We start from the raw sequence: 25125 nt of genomic DNA, 5'->3' as shown, positions 1-25125 counted from the left end.
GTAGAGAAGACACAGTCCTCTAGGGTATTGATAACTACAGGTAGAGAAGACACAGTCCTCTAGGGCCTTGATAACTACAGGTAGAGAAGACACAGTCCTCTAGGGTATTGATAACTACAGGTAGAGAAGACACAGTCCTCTAGGGTACTGATAACTACAGGTAGAGAAGACACAGTCCTCTAGGGTACTGATAACTACAGGTAGAGAAGACACAGTCCTCTGGGGACTTGATAACTACAGGTAGAGAAGACACAGTCCTCTAGGGCTGATAACTACAGGTAGAGAAGACACAGTCCTCTAGGGTACTGATAACTACAGGTAGAGAAGACACAGTCCTCTAGGGTACTGATAACTACAGGTAGAGAAGACACAGTCCTCTAGGGTACTGATAACTACAGGTAGAGAAGACACAGTCCTCTAGGGCTACTGATAACTACAGGTAGAGAAGACACAGTCCTCTAGGGTATTGATAACTACAGGTAGAGAAGACACAGTCCTCTAGGGTATTGATAACTACAGGTAGAGAAGACACAGTCCTCTAGGGTATTGATAACTACAGGTAGAGAAGACACAGTCCTCTAGGGTATTGATAACTACAGGTAGAGAAGACACAGTCCTCTAGGGTACTGATAACTACAGGTAGAGAAGACACAGTCCTCTAGGGCCTTGATAACTACAGGTAGAGAAGACACAGTCCTCTAGGGTACTGATAACTACAGGTAGAGAAGACACAGTCCTCTAGGGTATTGATAACTACAGGTAGAGAAGACACAGTCCTCTAGGGTACTGATAACTACAGGTAGAGAAGACACAGTCCTCTAGGGTACTGATAACTACAGGTAGAGAAGACACAGTCCTCTAGGGTACTGATAACTACAGGTAGAGAAGACACAGTCCTCTAGGGTACTGATAACTACAGGTAGAGAAGACACAGTCCTCTAGGGTACTGATAACTACAGGTAGAGAAGACACAGTCCTCTAGGGCCTTGATAACTACAGGTAGAGAAGACACAGTCCTCTAGGGTACTGATAACTACAGGTAGAGAAGACACAGTCCTCTAGGGTATTGATAACTACAGGTAGAGAAGACACAGTCCTCTGGGGTATTGATAACTACAGGTAGAGAAGACACAGTCCTCTAGGGCCTTGATAACTACAGGTAGAGAAGACACAGTCCTCTAGGGTACTGATAACTACAGGTAGAGAAGACACAGTCCTCTAGGGCCTTGATAACTACAGGTAGAGAAGACACAGTCCTCTAGGGTACTGATAACTACAGGTAGAGAAGACACAGTCCTCTAGGGCCTTGATAACTACAGGTAGAGAAGACACAGTCCTCTAGGGTACTGATAACTACAGGTAGAGAAGACACAGTCCTCTAGGGTACTGATAACTACAGGTAGAGAAGACACAGTCCTCTAGGGCCTTGATAACTACAGGTAGAGAAGACACAGTCCTCTGGGGTATTGATAACTACAGGTAGAGAAGACACAGTCCTCTAGGGTACTGATAACTACAGGTAGAGAAGACACAGTCCTCTAGGGCCTTGATAACTACAGGTAGAGAAGACACAGTCCTCTAGGGCCTTGATAACTACAGGTAGAGAAGACACAGTCCTCTAGGGTACTGATAACTACAGGTAGAGAAGACACAGTCCTCTAGGGCCTTGATAACTACAGGTAGAGAAGACACAATCCTCTAGGATACCGATAACTACAGGTAGAGAAGACACAGTCCTCTAGGGTACTGATAACTACAGGTAGAGAAGACACAGTCCTCTAGGGTACTGATAACTACAGGTAGAGAAGACACAGTCCTCTAGGGCCTTGATAACTACAGGTAGAGAAGACACAGTCCTCTAGGGCCTTGATAACTACAGGTAGAGAAGACACAGTCCTCTAGGGTACTGATAACTACAGGTAGAGAAGACACAGTCCTCTAGGGCCTTGATAACTACAGGTAGAGAAGACACAGTCCTCTAGGGTACCGATAACTACAGGTAGAGAAGACACAGTCCTCTAGGGTACTGATAACTACAGGTAGAGAAGACACAGTCCTCTAGGGTATTGATAACTACAGGTAGAGAAGACACAGTCCTCTAGGGTACTGATAACTACAGGTAGAGAAGACACAGTCCTCTAGGGCCTTGATAACTACAGGTAGAGAAGACACAGTCCTCTAGGGCCTTGATAACTACAGGTAGAGAAGACACAGTCCTCTAGGGCCTTGATAACTACAGGTAGAGAAGACACAGTCCTCTAGGGCCTTGATAACTACAGGTAGAGAAGACACAGTCCTCTGGGGTATTGATAACTACAGGTAGAGAAGACACAGTCCTCTAGGGTACTGATAACTACAGGTAGAGAAGACACAGTCCTCTAGGGTACTGATAACTACAGGTAGAGAAGACACAGTCCTCTAGGGTATCGATAACTACAGGTAGAGAAGACACAGTCCTCTAGGGTATTGATAACTACAGGTAGAGAAGACACAGTCCTCTAGGGCCTTGATAACTACAGGTAGAGAAGACACAGTCCTCTAGGGCCTTGATAATTACAGGCTGAATGACAACAAGGAAAGCTCGTCAGAATTAATTCAAATACATACTCAGTATTATTGTTGTCATTCAACCTGTAGATTGCAATACCCTAAAGGGTGGTGTCTCTTTTCAACCTCTAACGGCTGTCTCAACCTCTGAATGCTCGGCTATGAAAAGCCAACTGACATTTACTCCTGAGGTACTGACCTGTTGTACCCTCTCTACAACCACTGTGATTATTATTTGACCCTGCTGGTCATCTATGAACATTTGAACATCTTGAAGAACAATCTGGACTTAATGGCCATCTACTCTTATAATCTCCACCCGGCACAGCCAGAAGAGGACTGGCCACCCCTCAGAGCCTGCTTCCTCTCTAGGTTTCTTCCTAGGTTCCTGCCTTTCTAGGGAGTTTTTCCTAGCCACCGTACTTCTACATCTGCATTGCTTGCTGTTTGGGGTTTTAGGCTGGGTTTCTGTATAGCACTTTGTGACATCTACTGATGTAAAAAAGGGATTTATAAATACATTTGATTAGATTTTGGATTCATATGATACTTGTGTGTGTGTGATTCATTATGTGTTTACCACAGGCAAGGGCTATTAACATGAATTGTGCTGATGTGTGGAGGACCTCAGGGCAGATTCATAGAAGCTGGGGAGAGGATGATGAAAACTGAGAAAGTATTAGTGGGAGCCAGGTGTGTGTGCGCAAAATGAGGTCACTCTTAGGTAGCGGCGTTCCGGTTGAAAGAGCTCCATCATGCTCTGCCAGGAATACCGCTGGAACTGCAGGAAACAGCTGCACAACCCCTACACACTGCAAACACACACCTCTCTACAGGCATAATGTGTGCATAAACCACACAAACAACAAAAATGTACCCCTGCAGTGTCACTAGACTTACTACTACTAGCCTACTATTACTTCTACTACCAATACTACCACCACAAATACTACTATTACCACTACGAATACTACTATTACCACTACGAATACTACTAGCCTACTACTACTATTAGCCTACTATTACTTAGTCTACTACCACTACTACTTCTAGCCAATTACTACTACTACCCTACTATTACTTATACAACCCTACTACCACTACGAATACTACTATTACCACTACATATCTACTACTACTACCACCAGCCTACTACTACTAGTCTACCATTACGACTTTTTCTACTAGCACTACGTCTTCTACTAGCCTACTACTACTACTACAAATACTACTAGCCTACTACTACTACTAGCCTACTATTACTACTTATTCTACTAGCCTACTATTACTACTTATTCTACTAGTACTACTTCTTCTCCTAGCTTATTATTATTATTACTACCACTACTAGCCTACCACTACTAGCCTACCACTACTAGCCTACCACTACTACTACAACTATTAGCCTACCATTACTACTACTACTACTACCTTACCACCACTACTACTAGCCTACTACTACTACTAGCTTACCACAACTACTAGACTACGACTAGCCTACCACTACTACTAGCCTACCACCACTACTACTAGCCTACCACTACTTCTACTACTAGACTACTATTACTTCTCGTCTATTACCACTAATACTAGCCTACTATGACTAGAAGCCTACTACTACTACTACTACTTCTACTACTAGCCTACTATTACTACTTCTACTAGCCTACTAGTACTATTTCATCTACTAGCCTACTATTACTACTTTTTCTACTAGCCTACTAGTACTACTAGCCTACCATTACTACTTCTTCTACTAGCCTACTATTTCTACTTCTACTTGACTACTAGTACTACTAGCCTACCATTCCCACTTCTACAAGCCTACTAGTACTACTTCTTCTACTAGCCTACTAGTACTAATTCTTCTACTAGCCTACTACTACTAGCCTACTATTACTACTTCATCTACTAGCCTACTTTACTACTTCTACTATCCTACTACTACTAGCCTACTATTAATTCTTCTACTAGCCTACTATTACTACTTCTTCTACTAGCCTACTATTACCTCTTTTACTAGCCTACTACTTCTAGTCTACTATTACTTCTACCACAAATACTACTATTACCACTACGGATACTAATACTAGCCAACTACTACTACTAGCCTACTACTACTACTAGCCTAATATTACTACCTCTACTAGCCTATTGTTACTACCTCTACTAGCCTACTACTTCATAAATTTACCGACTATTACTACTTCTTCTACTAGCCTAGTATTACTACTTATTATACTATTACTACTACTAGCCAACTATTAATGCTACTACTACTAGCCTACTATTACTACTTCTACTAGCCTACTATTACTACGAGCCTACTACTACCCTACTATTACGGATACTTCTACTAGCCTACTATTACTAAGCCTACTACTACCCTACTACTGCTAGCCTATTATTACTATGAGTCTACTATTACTGCTACCAGCTTACTATTACTGCTAGGAGCCCAGGGTCCCTGCTCATCTGCGTGAACGTTCCTTAGGCATGCTGCAAGGAGGCATGAGGTCTGCAGATGTTGCCAGGGCATAAATTGTTGTTACACTTGATCGGTACATCCGAACATCACACCTGCGGGACAGGTACAGGATGGCAACAACAACTGCCAGAGTTACACCAGGAACGCACAATCCCTCCATCAGTGCTCAGACTGTCCGCAATAGGCTGAGAGAGGCTGGACTAGCCCCCCCACAAATATTTACACATATTAAGTTTGCTGAAAATAAATGCAGTTGACAGTGAGAGGTTTCTTTTTTGTTGTTGCTGAGATTACTACTACTACTACTGTTTCTACTACTACTAGCCTACTGTTAGTTACTAATGTTTCTCCTACTACCCTAGAATTACTAATGTTTCTACTTCTACTACTAGCCTACTGTTAATGTTTCTATTACTACTAGCCTACTGTTACTAATGTTTCTACTACTACTTGGCTAATATAACTAATGTTCCTATTACTACTAGCCTACTGTTACTAATGTTTCTAATACTACTAAAATAATATAATTAATGTTTCTATTACTACTAGCCTACTGTTACTAATGTTTCTACTACTACTTGGCTAATATAACTAATGTTCCTATTACTACTAGCCTACTGTTACTAATGTTTCTAATACTACTAAAATAATATAATGTTTCTATTACTACTAGTCTACTGTTACTAATGTTTCTACTACTACTACTAGCCTACTGTTACTAATGTTTCTACTACTACTAGCCTACTGTTACTAATGTTTCTACTACTACTACTAGCCTACTGTTACTAATGTTTATACTACTACTACTACTACTACTACTGTTTATACTACTACTACTACTACTACTACTACTACTACTACTACTAGCGTACTGTTACTACTACTAGCCTACTGTTACTAATGTTTCTTCTACTACTACTACTACTGTTTCTACTACTACTACTACTACTACTACTTTTTCTACTACTACTACTAGCCTACTGTTACTAATGTTTCTACTACTACTACTACTACTACTACCCTACTGTTACTACTACTAGCCTACTGTTACTAATGTTTTTACTACTACTGTTACTAATGTTTTTACTACTACTACTACTACTACTACTACTACTACTACTACTAGCCTACTGTTACTAATGTTTTTACTACTACTACTACTACTACTACTACTACTAGCCTACTGTTACTAATGTTTCTACTACTACTAGTCTACTATTACTAATGTTTCTACTACTACTACTACTACTAGCCTACTGTTACTAATGTTTCTACTACTATTAATGTCTCTACTACTACTACTACTACTGTTTATACTACTACTACTACTACTACTACTGTTTATACTACTACTACTACTACTGTTTATACTACTACTACTACTACTACCACCCTACTGTTACTAATATTTTTACTACTACTACTACTACTACTACTACTACTAATGTTTCTACTAATACTACTACTAGTCTACTATTACTGTTTCTACTACTACTAGCCTACTGTTACTAATGTTTCTACTACTACTACTACTACTACTACTAGCCTACTGTTACTAATGTTTCTACTACTACTACTACTACTACTACTACTACTAATGTTTTTACTACTACTACTACTAGTGTTTCTACTCCTACTACTACTACTACTAGCCTACTGTTACTAATGTTTTTACTACTACTACTACTACTACTACTAATGTTTATACTACTACTACTACTACTACTAGCCTACTGTTACTAATGTTTTTACTACTACTACTACTGTTTCTACTACTACTACTACTACTACTACTACTACTACTACTACTACTACTACTACTAGCCTACTGTTACTAATGTTTCTACTACTACTACTACTACTACTACTACTACTAGCCTACTGTTACTAATGTTTCTACTACTACTAGCCTACTATTACTAATGTTTCTACTACTACTAGCCTACTGTTACTAATGTTTCTACTACTACTACTAGCCTACTGTTACTAATGTTTATACTACTACTACTACTACTACTACTACTACTACTACCACTACTGTTTTTACTACTACTACTACTACTACTACTGTTTCTACTACTACTACTACTGTTTCTACTACTACTACTTTTTCTACTACTACTACTAGCCTACTGTTACTAATGTTTCTACTACTACTACTACTACTACTACTAGCCTACTGTTACTAATGTTTCTACTACTACTAGCCTACTGTTACTAATTTTTCTACTACTACTAGCCTACTATTACTAATGTTTCTACTACTACTAGCCTACTGTTACTAATGTTTCTACTACTACTACTAGCCTACTGTTACTAATGTTTATACTACTACTACTACTACTACTACTACTACTGTTTTTACTACTACTACTACTACTGTTTATACTACTACTACTACTGTTTATACTACTACTACTGTTTATACTACTACTACTACTACTGTTTATACTACTACTACTACTAGCCTACTGTTACTACTACTAGCCTACTGTTACTACTACTAGCCTACTGTTACTAATGTTTCTTCTCACTACTACTACTACTACTGCTTCTACTACTACTACTACTACTACTACTACTACTACTACTGTTTCTACTACTACTACTTTTTCTACTACTACTACTAGCCTACTGTTACTAATGTTTCTACTACTACTACTACTACTACTAGCCTACTGTTACTACTACTAGCCTACTGTTACTACTACTAGCCTACTGTTACTAATGTTTCTTCTACTACTACTACTACTACTACTGTTTCTACTACTACTACTACTACTACTACTACTACTACTACTACTACTGTTTCTACTACTACTACTTTTTCTACTACTACTACTAGCCTACTGTTACTAATGTTTCTACTACTACTACTACTACTACTACTAGCCTACTGTTACTACTACTAGCCTACTGTTACTAATGTTTTTACTACTACTACTACTACTACTACTACTACTACTACTACTACTACTACCCTACTGTTACTACTACTAGCCTACTGTTACTAATGTTTTTACTACTACTACTACTACTACTACTACTACTAGCCTACTGTTACTAATGTTTCTACTACTACTAGTCTACTATTACTAATGTTTCTACTACTACTACTACTACTAGCCTACTGTTACTAATGTTTCTACTACTACTACTACTACTAATGTTTATACTACTACTACTACTACTGTTTATACTACTACTACTGTTTATACTACTACTACTACTACTACTACTACCACCCTACTGTTACTAATATTTTTACTACTACTACTACTACTACTACTACTACTACTACTACTACTACTACTGTTTCTACTACTACTACTACTAGTCTACTATTACTGTTTCTACTACTACTAGCCTACTGTTACTAATGTTTCTACTACTACTACTACTACTAGCCTACTGTTACTAATGTTTCTACTACTACTACTACTACTACTACTACTACTACTACTACTACTACTACTACTACTAGCCTACTGTTACTAATGTTTCTACTACTACTACTACTACTACTACTAGCGTTTCTACTCCTACTACTACTACTACTAGCCTACAATTACTAATGTTTCTACTACTACTACTAGGCTACTATTACTAATGTTTCTACTACACTCTGACTACTACTACTAGTCTACTACTACTACCGTTTCTACTACTACTACTACTGTTACTACTACTACTACTACTGTTTCTACTACTACTACTACTACTACTACTAGCCTACTGTTACTAATGTTTCTACTACTACTAGGCTACCGTTACTAATGTTTCTACTACCAGTACTACTACTACTAGCCTACTGTTACTAATGTTTCTACTCCTATTATTACTACTACTAGCCTACGATTACTAATGTTTCAACTACTACTATTACTACTACTAGCCTACTGTTACTAATGTTTCTACTACTACTAGCCTACTCTTACTAATGTTTCTACTACTACTAGCCTACTGTTACTAATGTTTCTACTACCACTACTACTAGCCTACTGTTACTAATGTTTCTATTACTACTACTAGCCTACTGTTACTAATGTTTATACTACTACTACTACTACTACTACTACTACTAGCCTACTGTTACTAATGTTTCTACTACTACTAGCCTACTGTTACTAATGTTTCTACTACTACTAGCCTACTGTTACTAATGTTTCTACTACTACTACTACCACCGTTTCTACTCCTACTACTACTAGCCTACAATTACTAATGTTTCTACTACTACTACTACTACTACTATTACTAATGTTTCTACTACACTCTGACTACTACTAGTCTACTACTACTACTACTGTTTCTACTACTACTACTACTACTGTTTCTACTACTACTACTACTACTACTGTTTCTACTACTACTACTACTACTGTTTCTACTACTACTACTACTACTGTTTCTACTACTACTACTACTACTAATGTTTCTACTACTACTACTACTACTGTTTCTACTACTACTACTACTACTAATGTTTCTACTACTACTACTAGCCTACTGTTACTAATGTTTTTACTACTACTACTACTACTACTAGCCTACTGTTACTAATGTTTCTACTACTACTACTAGTCAACTATTACTAATGTTTCTACTACTACTAGTCTACTATTACTAATGTTTCTACTACTACTAGCCTACTGTTACTAATGTTTCTACTACCACTACTACTAGCCTACTGTTACTAATGTTTCTATTACTACTACTAGCCTACTGTTACTAATGTTTATATTACTACTACTAGTCTACTGTTAATGTTTCTACTACTAGCCTACTGTTAATAATGTTTATACTTCTACTACTTCTAGCCTACTGTTACTGTTTCTACTACTACTAGTCTACTGTTACTAATGTTTCTACTACTACTACTAGTCTACTATTACTAATGTTTCTACTACTACTACTAGTCTACTAGCACTAATGTTTCTACTACTACTAGCCTACTGTTACTCATGTTTCTACTACTAGTCTACTGTTACTCATGTTTCTACTACTACTACTAGCCTACTGTTACTAATATTTCTACTACTACTACTAGCCTACTGTTACTAATGTTTCTACTACTACTACTACTAGCCTACTGTTACTAATGTTACTACTACTACTACTAATGTTTCTACTACTAGCCTACTGTTACTAATGTTTCTACTACTACTACTAATGTTTCTACTACTACTACTAATGTTTCTACTACTACTACTACTACTCCTACTACTGTTTCTACGCCTCCTACTACTGTTTCTACTCCTCCTACTACTGTTTCTACTCCTCCTACTACTGTTTCTACTCCTCCTACTACTGTTTCTATTCCTCCTACTACTGTTTCTACTCCTCCTACTACTATTTCTACTCCTCCTACTACTATTTCTACTCCTCCTACTACTGTTTCTACTCCTCCTACTACTATTTCTACTCCTCCTACTACTATTTCTACTCCTCCTACTACTGTTTCTACTCCTCCTACTACTGTTTCTATTCCTCCTACTACTGTTTCTACTCCTCCTACTACTATTTCTACTCCTCCTACTACTATTTCTACTCCTCCTACTACTATTTCTACTCCTCCTACTACTATTTCTACTCCTCCTACTACTATTTCTACTCCTCCTACTACTGTTTCTACTCCTCCTACTACTATTTCTACTCCTCCTACTACTATTTCTACTCCTCCTACTACTATTTCTACTCCTCCTACTACTGTTTCTACTCCTCCTACTACTGTTTCTATTCCTCCTACTACTGTTTCTACTCCTCCTACTACTGTTTCTATTCCTCCTACTACTGTTTCTACTCCTCCTACTACTATTTCTACTACTACTACTAATATTTCTACTACTACTACTAATGTTTCTACTCCTACTACTACTATTCTACTCCTCCTACTACTGTTTCTACGCCTCCTACTACTGTTTCTACTCCTCCTACTACTGTTTCTACTCCTCCTACTACTGTTTCTACTCCTCCTACTACTGTTTCTACTCCTCCTACTACTGTTTCTACTCCTCCTACTACTATTTCTACTCCTCCTACTACTATTTCTACTCCTCCTACTACTGTTTCTACTCCTCCTACTACTGTTTCTACTCCTCCTACTACTGTTTCTACTCCTCCTACTACTGTTTCTACTCCTCCTACTACTGTTTCTACTCCTCCTACTACTATTTCTACTCCTCCTACTACTGTTTCTACTCCTCCTACTACTGTTTCTACTCCTACTCCTCCACCGGCAGGGTTCAAATACCCCAAAAGTGACATCCAAGCCTTCAGGCACTATTGTCAATTAATTTGATACCAATAGAGGCCAAACGCTTTCATGCAGGAGGCAACAGTGCTAGGCTATCAGTACAGTATCTATAGGGAAATACATTACTACAGTATTAGCAGGATATCAAACTACTGTTGACCAGAGCCTCAAATGTTATCAAACATTCTATTAATAAAGTCTGTGGGACCAGCGGGGAAATTAAGACGTTGGGCAGAAAGACATTTCTAACTTCATAAGCCCGATTATCATATCAAACCCATGTTAATTCAATCAATTATGTATATTCCTACTCTTTCCCATTTATCTCCAGGGCAGTTTCAACTTTCAGGAAATCAAAAGGCTCTGAGACTAAAAATCTTGCCTTATTATTCCACTGAACGCCAGATACCATCTTATCTCCCTCGTTCATGCACTCTCTCTGTTGTATCGCAATAACGTCCATAGGGACAACTCAGAGACCTCTGTACGCTGCGCTGCACAATACTAAACAAGGTCTTTTCACACTAATACAGATCATGTACACACACACACACACACACACACACACACACACACACACACACACACACACACACACACACACGTGTGCGATGGCACCAAACACACCCAATGAAACCTGATTAGTGTCTACTAGCAGTAACCCTGTCCTCTCTCTCCCTGTCCTCCTGTAACATCAGACCCTCCCGCCATTTCATTAAACCACACACGCACTCACATCCTCCCTCCCCAGCCCCTCTAATCCAATCACAGCCCTGGTAATGCACCTCCCGTAATCCAATCAACCAATCAGGGCGCTTGCCACAGACTCCACCATCACGTGACCGCGCTAGACATGTGTTAGCAGTTAGCGCGTTGTGTCGCTCTAATGATATTCCAGCAATGCATTTCCTTAATGTGATTTGGGAAGCCTCAACCCCAGCTCTACCCTTAGCTAAAGCTAACCCCAGCGGATGGCTAATCAGTTTCTAGCATTTTGCAGGGAGACAATGATCCTGGCGTTAGCGCCGGCTAATGACAGGCTAACACAATTAGCGCCCCCTTCCCAGACAGAGCCATGGACTCTGGGCCCCATTCGCCCCACCTCCTGTGGACTCCTCATCCACTTTGTTACATTACTATGGAGCCTAATGGTCCCTTATTAGGAGTTATGGAACAGCGATGGACTGGAAATGAGATGTTCTTTAGTTACATGTACGTGATGGTTAATAGGGTCTCTGTGAATCTCACTGACAACCTAACATACAGGGGGGCAAATTGCTAATAGCATTGATGGACAAAGTTGTCTGACACATACAAAGGCATGTTTGTTGAAATATTTTAAAGGATTAGATGCTAGCAAAAAGCATAAGCTGACGCACACCCAAATATGTTGTAGAGGTGCTGACTAACAGAGTAAAATATAAAAAGAAAGTCGCACACTAATTATACTCCCAAACATTTAATGGGTATAGCAACCAACATTTCAGGACGCAGCGCCATCCTCAGGGTGCTGAAAGCACCTTTGTTGTTGGAATGACTAAGCTGGTTATAGTCTGATAAAGTAGGTAAACTCCCAATGATTGGTTCACAGGGACAACACATAGTCTTTAACAGACACACGGGCACACACACAGACACACACCATGGCCGTCACTGCAGCCATTACACATCAGTGTACACCAGAGAGGGCTCCATTTGACCTGTAACTATCAGTGAGCCGCATCATCAACATGAGCTAATAGGGTAGGCTAATCTGGAGCTGATTGAAAGACATGGGTTAGTTAGCATGTGGCTAACGGCAGTACTCTCAGTGGACTGACGAAGCTTTTAAATGGTCACTAACAACACTGAAGGAGAAAAAAAAGAGGGGGGGGAATAACCTGAACTTATCCAATTGGAATTTTCTGATGCAAAATGTTCCGTTACGGTATGCTCTAATGAACAGGACCCTAATATCCAAACCGTACACAAAGTTGACCAACATCCTCTGGACACATCACAAATACAATTCTTAGAATTCTGTGGTGTCTGTGGACCCCTTTGGAAGTTGGTTAGATGTGCTTGCAGTGTGGCCTACTTTTAAACTGACAGAGTAACCTTGGAAGAAAAGCGATACACTTAAAACCTTCATAGCCAACATCAGGTATTGAGCTCTTCATTGCCAACATTGGCCTTGAGGAGGAAGCATTTGAGATGAAAGCCTGTTCATTCTGCAGTGAATGGAGATATTGCCGACGGGGGGGGGGGTGTCTACATTCCTTTATCCAGGATAAGTTGATACACTTCTGGTAATTAAACACAATGACGTGATTTTAACTTACTTAAACTTTGCGTTGATTCCGTCGGCAGCCTTGTGGTAGTTCTCTGTGGTCATCTTGTAGAACTGAGCACTCTGGAGGGAGGGAGAGAGGGGGAGAGATAGAGATTTAAAGAGAAAATGTGAGGAAGAGAGAGATGGGAAGAGAGAGAATGAGAGAGAGACAAATAAATGCCAAGTCAGAATCAGATTGGGCCTCTTACATGAAACAGTTTATTCCCATCGTCCCTGGGCCTTTAAGGTGGCCTTTATTTGGCATAGGAAACACTCCAGCTGAGACAAGCCTTTTCCCCCCTCACACACGCTTCCCAAATGGCACCCTATTCTATATATAGTGCCCCCGATACACCCTGGTAAAATTTTGCACCCTATATAGGAAATAGGGTGGTATTTGTGACACACATCTGATAGGCATGTACCCTCCACTACTACACTAGCCCATTAAAACTTGATGGATGGGGATATTGAGGGAGGAACACCATTAAGTAGTTGTGCAGGGGTTTATTTTTTTAATCTGGCTGTATTGCTGAGGGAGTGAGCTGTGTGATCGTTCAGTTTGACGTGTGTGTTCGAGTGTGTCTGTACAGTACCAGTCAAAAGTTTGGACACACCTACTCATTTGAGAGTTTCTTTATTTTTACTATTTTCTACATTGTAAAAAGTGTTAAACAAATCCAAATAATTTTTGGGGGAGATTCTTCAAAGTAGCCACCCTTTGCCTTGATGACAGCTTTGCACACTCCTGGCATTCTCACAACCAGCTTCATGAGGTAGTCACCTGGAATGCATTTCAATTAAACAGGTATGCCTTGTTAAAACTTTATTTGTGGAATTTCTATCTTAATGCGTTATAGTCAATCAGTTGTGTTGTGACAAGGTGGGGTTGGTATACAGAAGATAGCCCTACTTGGTAAAAGACCACGTCCATATTAAGAGAAATGTCCATCACTACCTTAAGACATGAAGGTCAGTCAATACGAACATTTTAAGAACTTTGAAAGTTTCTTCAAGTGTAGTCGCAAAAACCATCAAGCGCTATGATGAAACTGGCTCTCATGAGGACCGCCACAGGAAAAGAAGACCCAGAGTTACCTCTGCTGCAGAAGTTCATTAGTTACCAGCCTCAGTTACCAGCCACAGAGTTCAAGCAACAGACCTCTCAACATCAACTGTTCAGAGGAGACCTATATGGTCAGGCCTATATGGTTGAATTTCGGCAAAGAAACCATTACTAAAGGAAACCAATAAGAAGAAGAGACATGCTTGGGCCAAGAAACACAAGCAATGGATATTAGACTGGTGGAAACCACTGTGTCTTTGTGAGACGCAGAGTAGGTGAACGGATGATCTCTGCATGTGGGGTTCCCACCGTGAAGCATGGAGGAGGAGTTGTGATGGTGCTTTGCTGATGACACTGTCAGTGATTTATTTAGAATTTAAGGCACTTAACCAGCATGGCTACCACAGCATTCTGCAGCGATACACCATCCCATCTGGTTTGCGCTTAGTGGGACTTTATTTTTCAACAGGACAATGACCCAAACCACACCTCCAGGCTGTGTAAGGGCTATTTGACCAAGAAGGAGAGTGATGGACTGCTGCATCAGATCACAACCCAGTTGAGATTGTTTGGGATGAGTTGGACCGCAGAGTGAAGGAAAAGCAGCCAACAAGTGCTCAGCATATGTGGGAAGTCCTTCAAAACGGTTAGAAAAAAATTCCAGGTGAAGCTGGTTGAGAGAATGCCAAGAGTGCGTAAAGCTGTCATCAAGGCAACGGGTGGCTACTTTGAAGAATCTAAAATCTATTTTGATTTGTTAAACCATTTTTTTGGTTAGTACATAATTCCCAATATGTGTTAATTTCACAGTTTATGTTTTCATTATTATTCTACAATAGTAAAAACAAAGAAAAACCCTTGAATGAGTAGGTGAATGCAAACTTTTGACTGGTACTGTATGTGTAAAGTGCCCTCCACTAATACTGGCAAACTTGGTAAATATGAGAAAAACAGCTGTGAAAATGTTGGTCTTTTATTCAAAATATTCACAAAAATGTAACCTAGTAAAATAACTGAAAGAAAAAATGTATTCTTATAAAACAAATATTTTCCTCAAATATACACTACCGTTCAAAAGTTTGGGGTCACTTAGAAATGTTCTTGTTTTCCATGAAAACATACATGAAATGAGTTGCAAAATGAATAGGAAAAATAGTCAAGACGTTGATAAGTTTATAAATAATGATTTTTAATTGAAATAATAATTGTGTCCTTCAAACTTTGCTTTCATCAAAGAAAGCTACATTTGCAGCAATTACAGTCTTGCAGACCTTTGGCATTTGTTGAGGTAATCTGAAGAGCTTTCACCCCATGCTTCCTGAACCACCTCCCACAAGGTTGATAAGCACTTCTTACGTACTATATTTTTTATTTAACAAGGCAAGTCAGTTAAGAACAAATTCTTATTTACAATGAAGGCCTAGGAACAGTGGATTAATTGCCTTGTTCAGGGGCAGAACGACAGATTTTTACCTTGTCAGCTCAGGGATTCGATCTAGCAACCTTTCGGTTACTGGTCCAACACTAACCACTAGGCTACCTGCCGCCCCATTTGGTCAACCTGCTCCCACAACAGCTCAATAGGGTTGAGATCCGGTGACTGTGCAGGCCACCCAATTATAGACAGAATACCAGCTGACTGCTTCTTCCCTAAATAGTAATTGCATAGTTTGGAGCTGTGCTTTAGGTCATCTTCTTGTTGAAGGAGGAAATTGGCTCCAATTAAGCGCTGTCCACAGGGTATGGCATGGAGTTGCAAAATGGAGTGATAGCCTTCCTTCTTCAAGATCCCTTTTACCCTGTACAAATCTCCCACTTTACCACCACCAAAGCACCCCCAGACCATCACATTACCTCCACCATGCTTCACAGATGGCATCAAGCACTCCTCCAGCATCTTTTCACTTTTTCTGCGTCCCACAAATGTTATTCTTTGTGATCAGAACACCTCAAACTTAGATTCTCCTGTCCACAACACTTTTTTCCAATCTTCCTATGTCCAGTGTCTGTTCTTTTGCCCATCGTAATCTTTTATTTTCATTGGCCAGTCAGAGATATCTCTTTCTTTGAAACTCTGCCTAGAAGGCATCCCGGAGTATCCTCTCCACTTTTGACGTTGAGACTGGTGTTTTGCGGTTACTATTTAATGAAGCTGCCAGCTGAGGACATGTAAGGCGTAGGTTTCTCAAACTAGACACGTCCAACCACCTCTCCATTTACTGAGGCCCCGTCCAACCACCTCTCCATTTACTGAGGCCCCGTCCAACCACCTCTCCATTTACTGAGGCCCCGTCCAACCACCTCTCCATTTACTGAGGCCCCGTCCAACCACCTCTCCATTTACTGAGGCCCCGTCCAACCACCTCTCCATTTACTGAGGCCCCGTCCAACCACCTCTCCATTTACTGAGGCCCCGTCCAACCACCTCTCCATTTACTGAGGCCCCGTCCAACCACCTCTCCATTTACTGAGGCCCCGTCCAACCACCTCTCCATTTACTGAGGCCCCGTCCAACCACCTCTCCATTTACTGAGGCCCCGTCCAACCACCTCTCCATTTACTGAGGCCCCGTCCAACCACCTCTCCATTTACTGACGCCCCGTCCAACCACCTCTCACCAATAATCTCTCACTTTACTAGCAAATCTTCCAATTAAAGTAACCAACTGAGTTGTGTTAGACCGGCTAAGAGTTCTATGTGAATGGCATGACTAGAACTTAACCAGTGTGTTTGAGATTTAACCAACGTTAGTGCAGACTATCCAGTCAGGGAACCATCAGTGGCAGTTTCCTCAATGTCACTGACATTAAGACTAGGATTTAACCAGTGTGTTTGTCTGTGTGTGTGTGTAACAGCAGTTGCTAGAATGTGGTGTTGGTCTCTGTGTTGAATACTAAGTGACTAATAATAATAAATAATAATAATAATAATAATAGTAATAATAACAATAACTGGATAAATCGCAGCGCTGCCACTAATCAGAACCCTAATCCATCAGGAAGCACAAACGGCCAGTGATTGCAGGGCCAGCGGGTGCACACACACACACACAGAAAAAAAGCAGACACACACGCCTACAGCCTGTGCTGGGAGACAGAGTGGGAGACAGAGTAGCAGACAGTGTAATTTGTGAGGCTGTTGTGTGTGATTAACGAGTGGGGCTCAAATTGTGATTTCCTGCTGTCCTCCTAACTGATTTAGAGGGCAGCAGAGCCCCTCAATCAGTAGGAACGATAGGACATGACCACCCTCGGGTTGATTTGGGTGCAACACTTCACCAACTCCAAAATCTACTATTTTGGGAGAAAAATACCTCTATTATGATTCAGAACCAATTGGGCTTGATTGGTGTAACACTAAACAGAAATAAGCAGTCTATTTTAGAATAGCCTGCTTCTCGTGGTTTCTAAGCTATAAATCGGTCCTTTTTGGTCTGCAAAACAGACTTCCTGGACTGTTCACAGAGCACCCTCATCCTTTTGATTTCTATTTACATCCCTGGGAGAGCTTTACCTTGTCTGGTGGTAAATAAGGCCGGTGGGGGTGTCATAGACAAATGAAGTCATTATGGCTAATGCACTCGGGTGATACAGAGAGGATAGAGAAGAGTAAGGAACAGAACCGGTGTGTCCAATTAAAAAGCCCTCTCCACCATTTTTAATGAGCAAAACAAAAGAGCTTTGTTAATGGTTATCTGTTCCCTGGCAGGGAGGCGAGGTGAAGACCCCACTGCTTTGGACGGCCCAGCGGCTTGTTACTAAAGGAATGACTAGAGGGAGCGCCACCATATAAAACCCTGAGACTGGCAAACATGGGGACTGACATGGGGAAACAGGGGGATGGCAGGCTGTTGAGTCCATCCCTCTAACATCCTAGGGACGGCGGGAGGCACCGCGGAGACGTGATAGACGGCTAGCTCTGTTATGGTGAATTAAGGACTCAGATGAGCTTGTAACACCGCCAGCCGTTGTAACTTTTCCTAGCCACGTGCTTCTACATCTGCATTGCTTGCTGTTTGAAGTTTTGGCTGGGTTTCTGTATAAGCACTTTGTGACATCAGCTGATGTAAAAAGGGCTTTATAAATACATTTGATTGACTGATTGTTACACTGTTAGCCATTGTTACACTGTTAGCCATTGTTACACTGTTAGCCATTGTTACACTGTTAGCCATTTCACTTCAAAGGGGATACATCAGGGACATGTGTATGGAAGTTGGCTCCTAGGTTGATCTGAATGCAGAACTTTTCTCTGTCAGGTTAGGCCCTTTGCATGTGTGTAGGCATGCATGTGTTAGACTACAGTACTTGCATCTCACACACTCTGAGGGTCAGAGTGTGTGTGTGAGAGTGGGGACAGCTCCTGCTGCGTCGTCCTATCTGCTGATAATGCTACAGTAATTAAATGAGAGAGAAAGGAGAGAGCGAAAACACACACACACACACACACACACACACACACACACACACACACACACGCCTGGCTCCCGCTGCTACACACCGTGACTGAAGGACCTGACTGATAATATCCCCACTACACTTCTACTGCAGAGTCCTAATAATGTCACTTCTCTCACTGTGACTTATGGCTGCCAACACCCCATCAACTGGAGCTGGCCTACTGTGTGAACTTGTTGACTTGACCGGTTAAGGGAACGTCCTGCCTGGCCTACTGTGTGAACTTGTTGACTTGACCGGTTAAGGGAACGTCCTGGCCTACTGTGTGAACTTGACGGGTTAAGGGAACGTCCTGCCTGGCCTACTGTGTGAACTTGACGGGTTAAGGGAACGTCCTGCCTGGCCTACTGTGTGAACTTGACCGGTTAAGGGAACGTCCTGCCTGGCCTACTGTGTGAACTTGACGGGTTAAGGGAACGTCCTGCCTGGCCTACTGTGTGAACTTGACCGGTTAAGGGAACGTCCTGCCTGGCCTACTGTGTGAACTTGACCGGTTAAGGGAACGTCCTGCCTGGCCTACTGTGTGAACTTGACCGGTTAAGGGAACGTCCTGCCTGGCCTACTGTGTGAACTTGACCGGTTAAGGGAACGTCCTGCCTGGCCTACTGTGTGAACTTGACCGGTTAAGGGAACGTCCTGCCTGGCCCACTGTGTGAACTTGACCGGTTAAGGGAACGTCCTGCCTGGCCCACTGTGTGAACTTGACCGGTTAAGGGAACGTCCTGCCTGGCCTACTGTGTGAACTTGACCGGTTAAGGGAACGTCCTGCCTGGCCCACTGTGTGAACTTGACCGGTTAAGGGAACGTCCTGCCTGGCCTACTGTGTGAACTTGACCGGTTAAGGGAACGTCCTGCCTGGTCTACTGTGTGAACTTGACCGGTTAAGGGAACGTCCTGCCTGGCCTACTGTGTGAACTTGACCGGTTAAGGGAACTGGGATTGATACAAACTTGTTTTGAAGTTCCTATTATGTGATGGTTTTAGACAAGTTATTCAGATCCACTGGATCAGAGCAGCTGCTATTTAACTAATATGTCATGTGTTCACATCTAAAATGGTTTAGTTAGGGGAATGGGGAGATCATACATTTGGCTTTGGAGGGTAAAAAGTATCTAGAGCTCCTGTTACTGAGAAGGACCAGCCAACGCTTCTATACTGTGACAGTATGTTTAAGACCACACCAGCGATTCCAGCAGGAATCACACATTGTTGCTCTGTTGTCGTTCGTTCCACATAGATTTTAAAAGTCCTTTAAATCATTTGGTCTACACTGCCTGAGTCTCAGTATGATGCAGACTCATAGAAGGCTGGGAGTCATTGAAAAGTAAAGACACATTGTCATCCTACGAGTACAGATACTTCTGCTCCCAGTTAGAAAAAGTATTGATCAGCCGGAGAATAGGAGCTATTACTGAGACTAAACACTCCATCTCTGTATCTCTTTCCCTTTCACACAGGAGTTTTACTTTACTTGAAGGACTGTGAGGCGGCAATTGTAACGGTGATTTTCCCCCCAACGCGGGGCGAGAGGAAAATCCAATTCCATCAATAGAGATGGACTAGAGCGAGCAAAAGAGATGAACATGAAGAAGAAAAAAGCGTGAGAAGAGCGAGAGAGGGAGAGAGAGACAAAGAAAAAGGAATGAGAGGCTCATTCTCAACACGGGGAACAAAACTGAAAAACAGGGAAAGAAAGAGAAAAAAAACACATGAAGTGCAGATTGTTAAATATGAGATTGTTTTACAGCAGATATTGAGTGAAAATGTAATCTATATATATATATTGTTTTCAGAGTCAATTTGGCCGCTGTGGCCAATGAGCACAGCCATGGTGCGCTGAGCTGTCCAGACCCTGGTGATGGCCTGTCACTAGGAACCCTCTGATGAATGGCTGTGTTGAATTGAAAGAGACATGTAATATATATCAGAGACTTTTATTCTCTCTGTGTGTGTTTGGTTTAGAGGGTGTGTGTGTGTGTGTGTGTGTGTGTGTGTGTGTGTGTGTGTGTGTGTGTGTGTGTGTGTGTGTGTGTGTACGGGAGAGAGAAAGAGAGATGCTGTGAGCAGCCAGGAGAGAGAGAGAAAGAGAGAGAGAGCGAGAGAGAGATAGAAGGGTATAGTGAGAGAGGGCTAAAGGTTATGACAAAAGAATATGAGCGAGTGACAAAGACAGCAGGAGAGAGGGAGATGAAAGAGGTAGGAGACCAAGAAGGAGAAAAGGACAGAGGTGGGAAAGGAAGAAGAGAGGCTGTTAAGAAGATTCTAACCAACAGCAACTCCAGCAGTTTCCCTGAGCGATTCACAGCAAGACAACATGCAATACGCCCGCCATTGATCCACAAGTCACACACAGAATAACACAAACTCTTATAACGACACACACAAACACACCTTTGTTTTTCTGACAGTTCTAGTCTAGTGTGCCACCATTTCAAGACCTTTAAATAAAAGACCCCCCAATGGAGCTATCCAATAAAGAGGATTGATGAACCAAAACAAGCATGTATGCTGCTTGTGCAGTGCCTTCAGGAAGTATTCACACCCCTTGACTTCTCCCACATTCTGTTGTGTTACAGCCCGAATTTAAAATTGATTACATTGAGATTTCTTCCTCACAGTACCCCATAATGTCAACGCTGAAATTTGCTTTTTGAAATTTGTATAAATGAATAAAAAAAAGTGAAATGTCTTGAGTCAATAAGTATTCAACCCCTTTGTTATGGCAAACCTAAATAAGTCCAGGAGTAAAAAGTTGCTTAACAAGTCACATAATAAGCTGCATGGAATCACTGTGTGTGCAAAAATTGTGTTTAACATGATTTTTGAATGACTTCCTCATCTCTGTACCACACATACAGATAAATGTAAGGCACCTCAGTTGAGCAGTGAATTTCAAACACAGATTCAACCACAAAGACCAGGGAGGTTTTCCAATGCCTCGCAAATAAGGCCACCTATTGGTAGATGGGTAAAAAAAATATTTAAAAAATAATAATCAGACATTGAATATCCCTTTGAGCATGGTGAAGTTATTAACTACACTTTGGATGGTGTATCAATATACCCTTCCGGAGAGGAAGGAAACCGCTCAGGGATTTCACCACGAAGCCAATGGTGACTTTAAAACAGTTACAGAGTTTAATGGCTGTGATAGGAGAGAACTGAGGATGGATCAACATTGTAGTTACTCCACAATACTAACCTAAATGACAGAGTGAAAAGAAGGAAACCTGTACAGAATAAAACATATTCCAAAACATGCATCCTGTTCACAATAAGGCACTAAAGTAAAACTAAAGAAATTAACTTCATGTCCTGAATACAAAGTGTTATGTTTGGGGCAAATCCAACACATCACTGAGTACCACTTCATATTTTCAAGCATGGTGGTGTCTGCATCATGTTATGGGTATGCTTGTCATCGGCAAGGACTAGGAAGTTTTCCAACAGACACTGGGATACATATTCACCTTTCAGCAAGACAATAACCTAAAACACAAGGCCAAATATACACTGGAGTTGCTTACCAAGATGACATTGAATGTTCCTGAGTGGCCTAGTTACAGTTTTAGCTTAAATCAGCTTGAAAATCTATGGCAAGACTTGAAAATGGCTCAGCTGGTAGAGCATGGCACTTACAACGCCAGGTGTGGATTTGATTCCCACGGGGGACCAGTATGAAAAAGGAAGGAAATGTCTGCACTCACTACTTACTGTAAGTCACTCTGGGACAGACCGTCTGCTAAAACGACTAAAATGTAAACAACCAACTTGACAGAGCTTGAAGAATTTTTTTAAAGAACAAATGTTAAAATATTGTACAATCCTGGTGTGCAAAGCTCTTAGACATACCCAGCAAGACTCACAGCTGTAATCACTACCAAAGGTGATTCTAACATGCATTGACTCAGGGGATTGAATACTAATCTATTTTACAAAATGTATTTTACCTTTATTTTAACAAGGCAAGTCAGTTAAGAACAAATTCTTATTTTCAATGACAGCCTAAGAACAGTGGGTTAACTGCCTTGTTCAGGGACAGAACGATTTTTACCTTGTCAGCTCGGGGATTCGATCTTGCAACCTTTCGGTTACTGGTCCAACACTCTAACCACTAGGCTATAGTATTTCTAAGTACCGTAAATTCCGGACTATAAGCCGCAACTTTTTTCCCACGCTTTGAACCCCGCGGCTTATACAATGACGCGGCTAATATATGGATTTTTCCCGCTTTCAAATTTTCTTTCTCCAAAAAAACACATTCTGTGACGTGCTCAGTTTTTTGGCGGCACGAAGCTTTCATTAGACCAATGAAATTGCCGAATGGGTTAAGGTCAAACAACTTTTTTGTTTACTGTTTAGATTAAATCGAGCGCTCTCAAACTTCCCATCATTCTGATTACGGTAGTCATTTTGTCACCCTCATCATGGCAAAGACACGGAGAAATACATATGATGCAGTTTTCAAGTTGAAGGCGATTGATCTGGCTTTTGGAAAAGGAAATAGAGCTGCTGCACGGGAGCTTGGTCTGGAGCAATGACTTTCTTGGTAGGCTAGTGTTTACTGCTAATTTTTTAATTTTTTGTTACAAGCTGTGTTTCGTTAAAGCCTATTTATTTTTGTTACAAGCCGTGTTTCGTTAAAGCCTATTTATTTTTATTACAAGCCGTGTTTCGTTAAAGCCTATTTATTTTTGTTACAAGCCGTGTTTCGATAAAGCCTATTTATTTTTGTTACAAGCCGTGTTTCGTTAAAGCCTATTTATTTTTGTTACAAGCCGTGTTTCGTTAAAGCCTATTTATTTTTGTTACAGCGTGTTAAAGCCTATTTATTTTGTTAAAGCCGTGTTTCGTTAAAGCCTATTTATTTTTGTTACAAGCCGTGTTTCGTTAAAGCCCATTTATTTTTGTTACAAGCCGTGTTTCGTTAAAGCCCATTTATTTTTGTTACAAGCCGTGTTTCGTTAAGGCCCATTTATTTTTGTTACAAGCCGTGTTTCGTTAAAGCCTATTTATTTTTTGTTACAAGCCGTGTTTCGTTAAAGCCTATTTATTTTTGTTACAAGCCGTGTTTCGTTAAGGCCCATTTATTTTTGTTACAAGCCGTGTTTCGTTAAGGCCCATTTATTTTTGTTACAAGCCGTGTTTCGTTAAAGCCTATTTATTTTTGTTACAAGCCGTGTTTCGTTAAAGCCTGTGTAAAGTTCATTTGTTTCAATGTACCGGTAGGCACCTGCGGCTTATAGACATGTGCGGCTTATTTATGTTCAAAATAATAACTTTTTAAAAATTCAGTGGGTGCGGCTTATATTCAGGTGCGCTCAATAGTCCGGAAATTACGGTAATTGTCAGATTATTTTAGGGGACAAACTTATACAAAGCAAAGTATTAGACCTCTCCTCCCTATCTAGAGGGGACAACACATTGGGAAACAGCTTGGGGGTGTCAGTTTAAGTGCACTAAACAAGGTATTTGACCCCTCGTACCCTTCCTAGGGGACATATCTGACTGAGAACAGCAGCATGGTCTGTCTGTACGGGCCAGATCTCGCACTGTGTTTACGGTGGGTCTCTCTCTGTGTGTAATTTGACCTCTCATCTTTAGCTGGAGGGGGAGAAGAGAGCGCGAGAGATCACACTGGCAGCAGCATGAGGTTTTCACTTTGAGGACGGATACCAAGGCCAGTTGGACAGCAGTGGCAGAGAAAAAGGGAGAGAAAGTGTTGATGTTTCCCCTCATCTTTAGTCTGATAACACCGTAGGGGCTTATGGTGTAGAGCGAGAGGGGGGAGCGAGCGAGGAGGGAGGGAGCGAGGACGCAGAGCTGCAGAGAAAACTGTTTCTCTATCAAACGTTCCCTCAGGCAGCAGAGATGGTGTGAGGTGTGATGCAGACTCCGTATGGTGTAGTGTGTTACAGTGTAATGCTGAGTGGAGTGAAACAAGCTGTTTTAAGTAGGGTGTATGCTGATTAGATATAATGTGCTGTACAGAGTACTACT

At 41.0% G+C, this 25125-nt stretch overlaps 1 protein-coding gene across 5 annotated transcripts in view; it reads right to left on the bottom strand.

Moving 5' to 3' along the window:
* Window positions 1–25125, bottom strand: part of chchd3a (coiled-coil-helix-coiled-coil-helix domain containing 3a) — a 99594-nt gene that overhangs the window by 14566 nt on the left and 59903 nt on the right. For all 5 annotated transcript variants that reach the window (XM_045722270.1, XM_045722272.1, XM_045722273.1 and 2 more), the window contains one exon: window positions 13613–13683. In XM_045722270.1, the coding sequence (XP_045578226.1) occupies window positions 13613–13683 (71 nt within the window). The remainder of the gene's footprint in view (window positions 1–13612; window positions 13684–25125) is intronic.

This window comes from Salmo salar, chromosome ssa07 (assembly GCF_905237065.1).
Source record: "Salmo salar chromosome ssa07, Ssal_v3.1, whole genome shotgun sequence".
Classification (NCBI taxonomy): domain Eukaryota; kingdom Metazoa; phylum Chordata; class Actinopteri; order Salmoniformes; family Salmonidae; genus Salmo; species Salmo salar.
The sequence above is the reverse complement of the archived record's forward strand: the minus strand, read 5'-3'. Positions and strand labels throughout refer to the sequence as shown.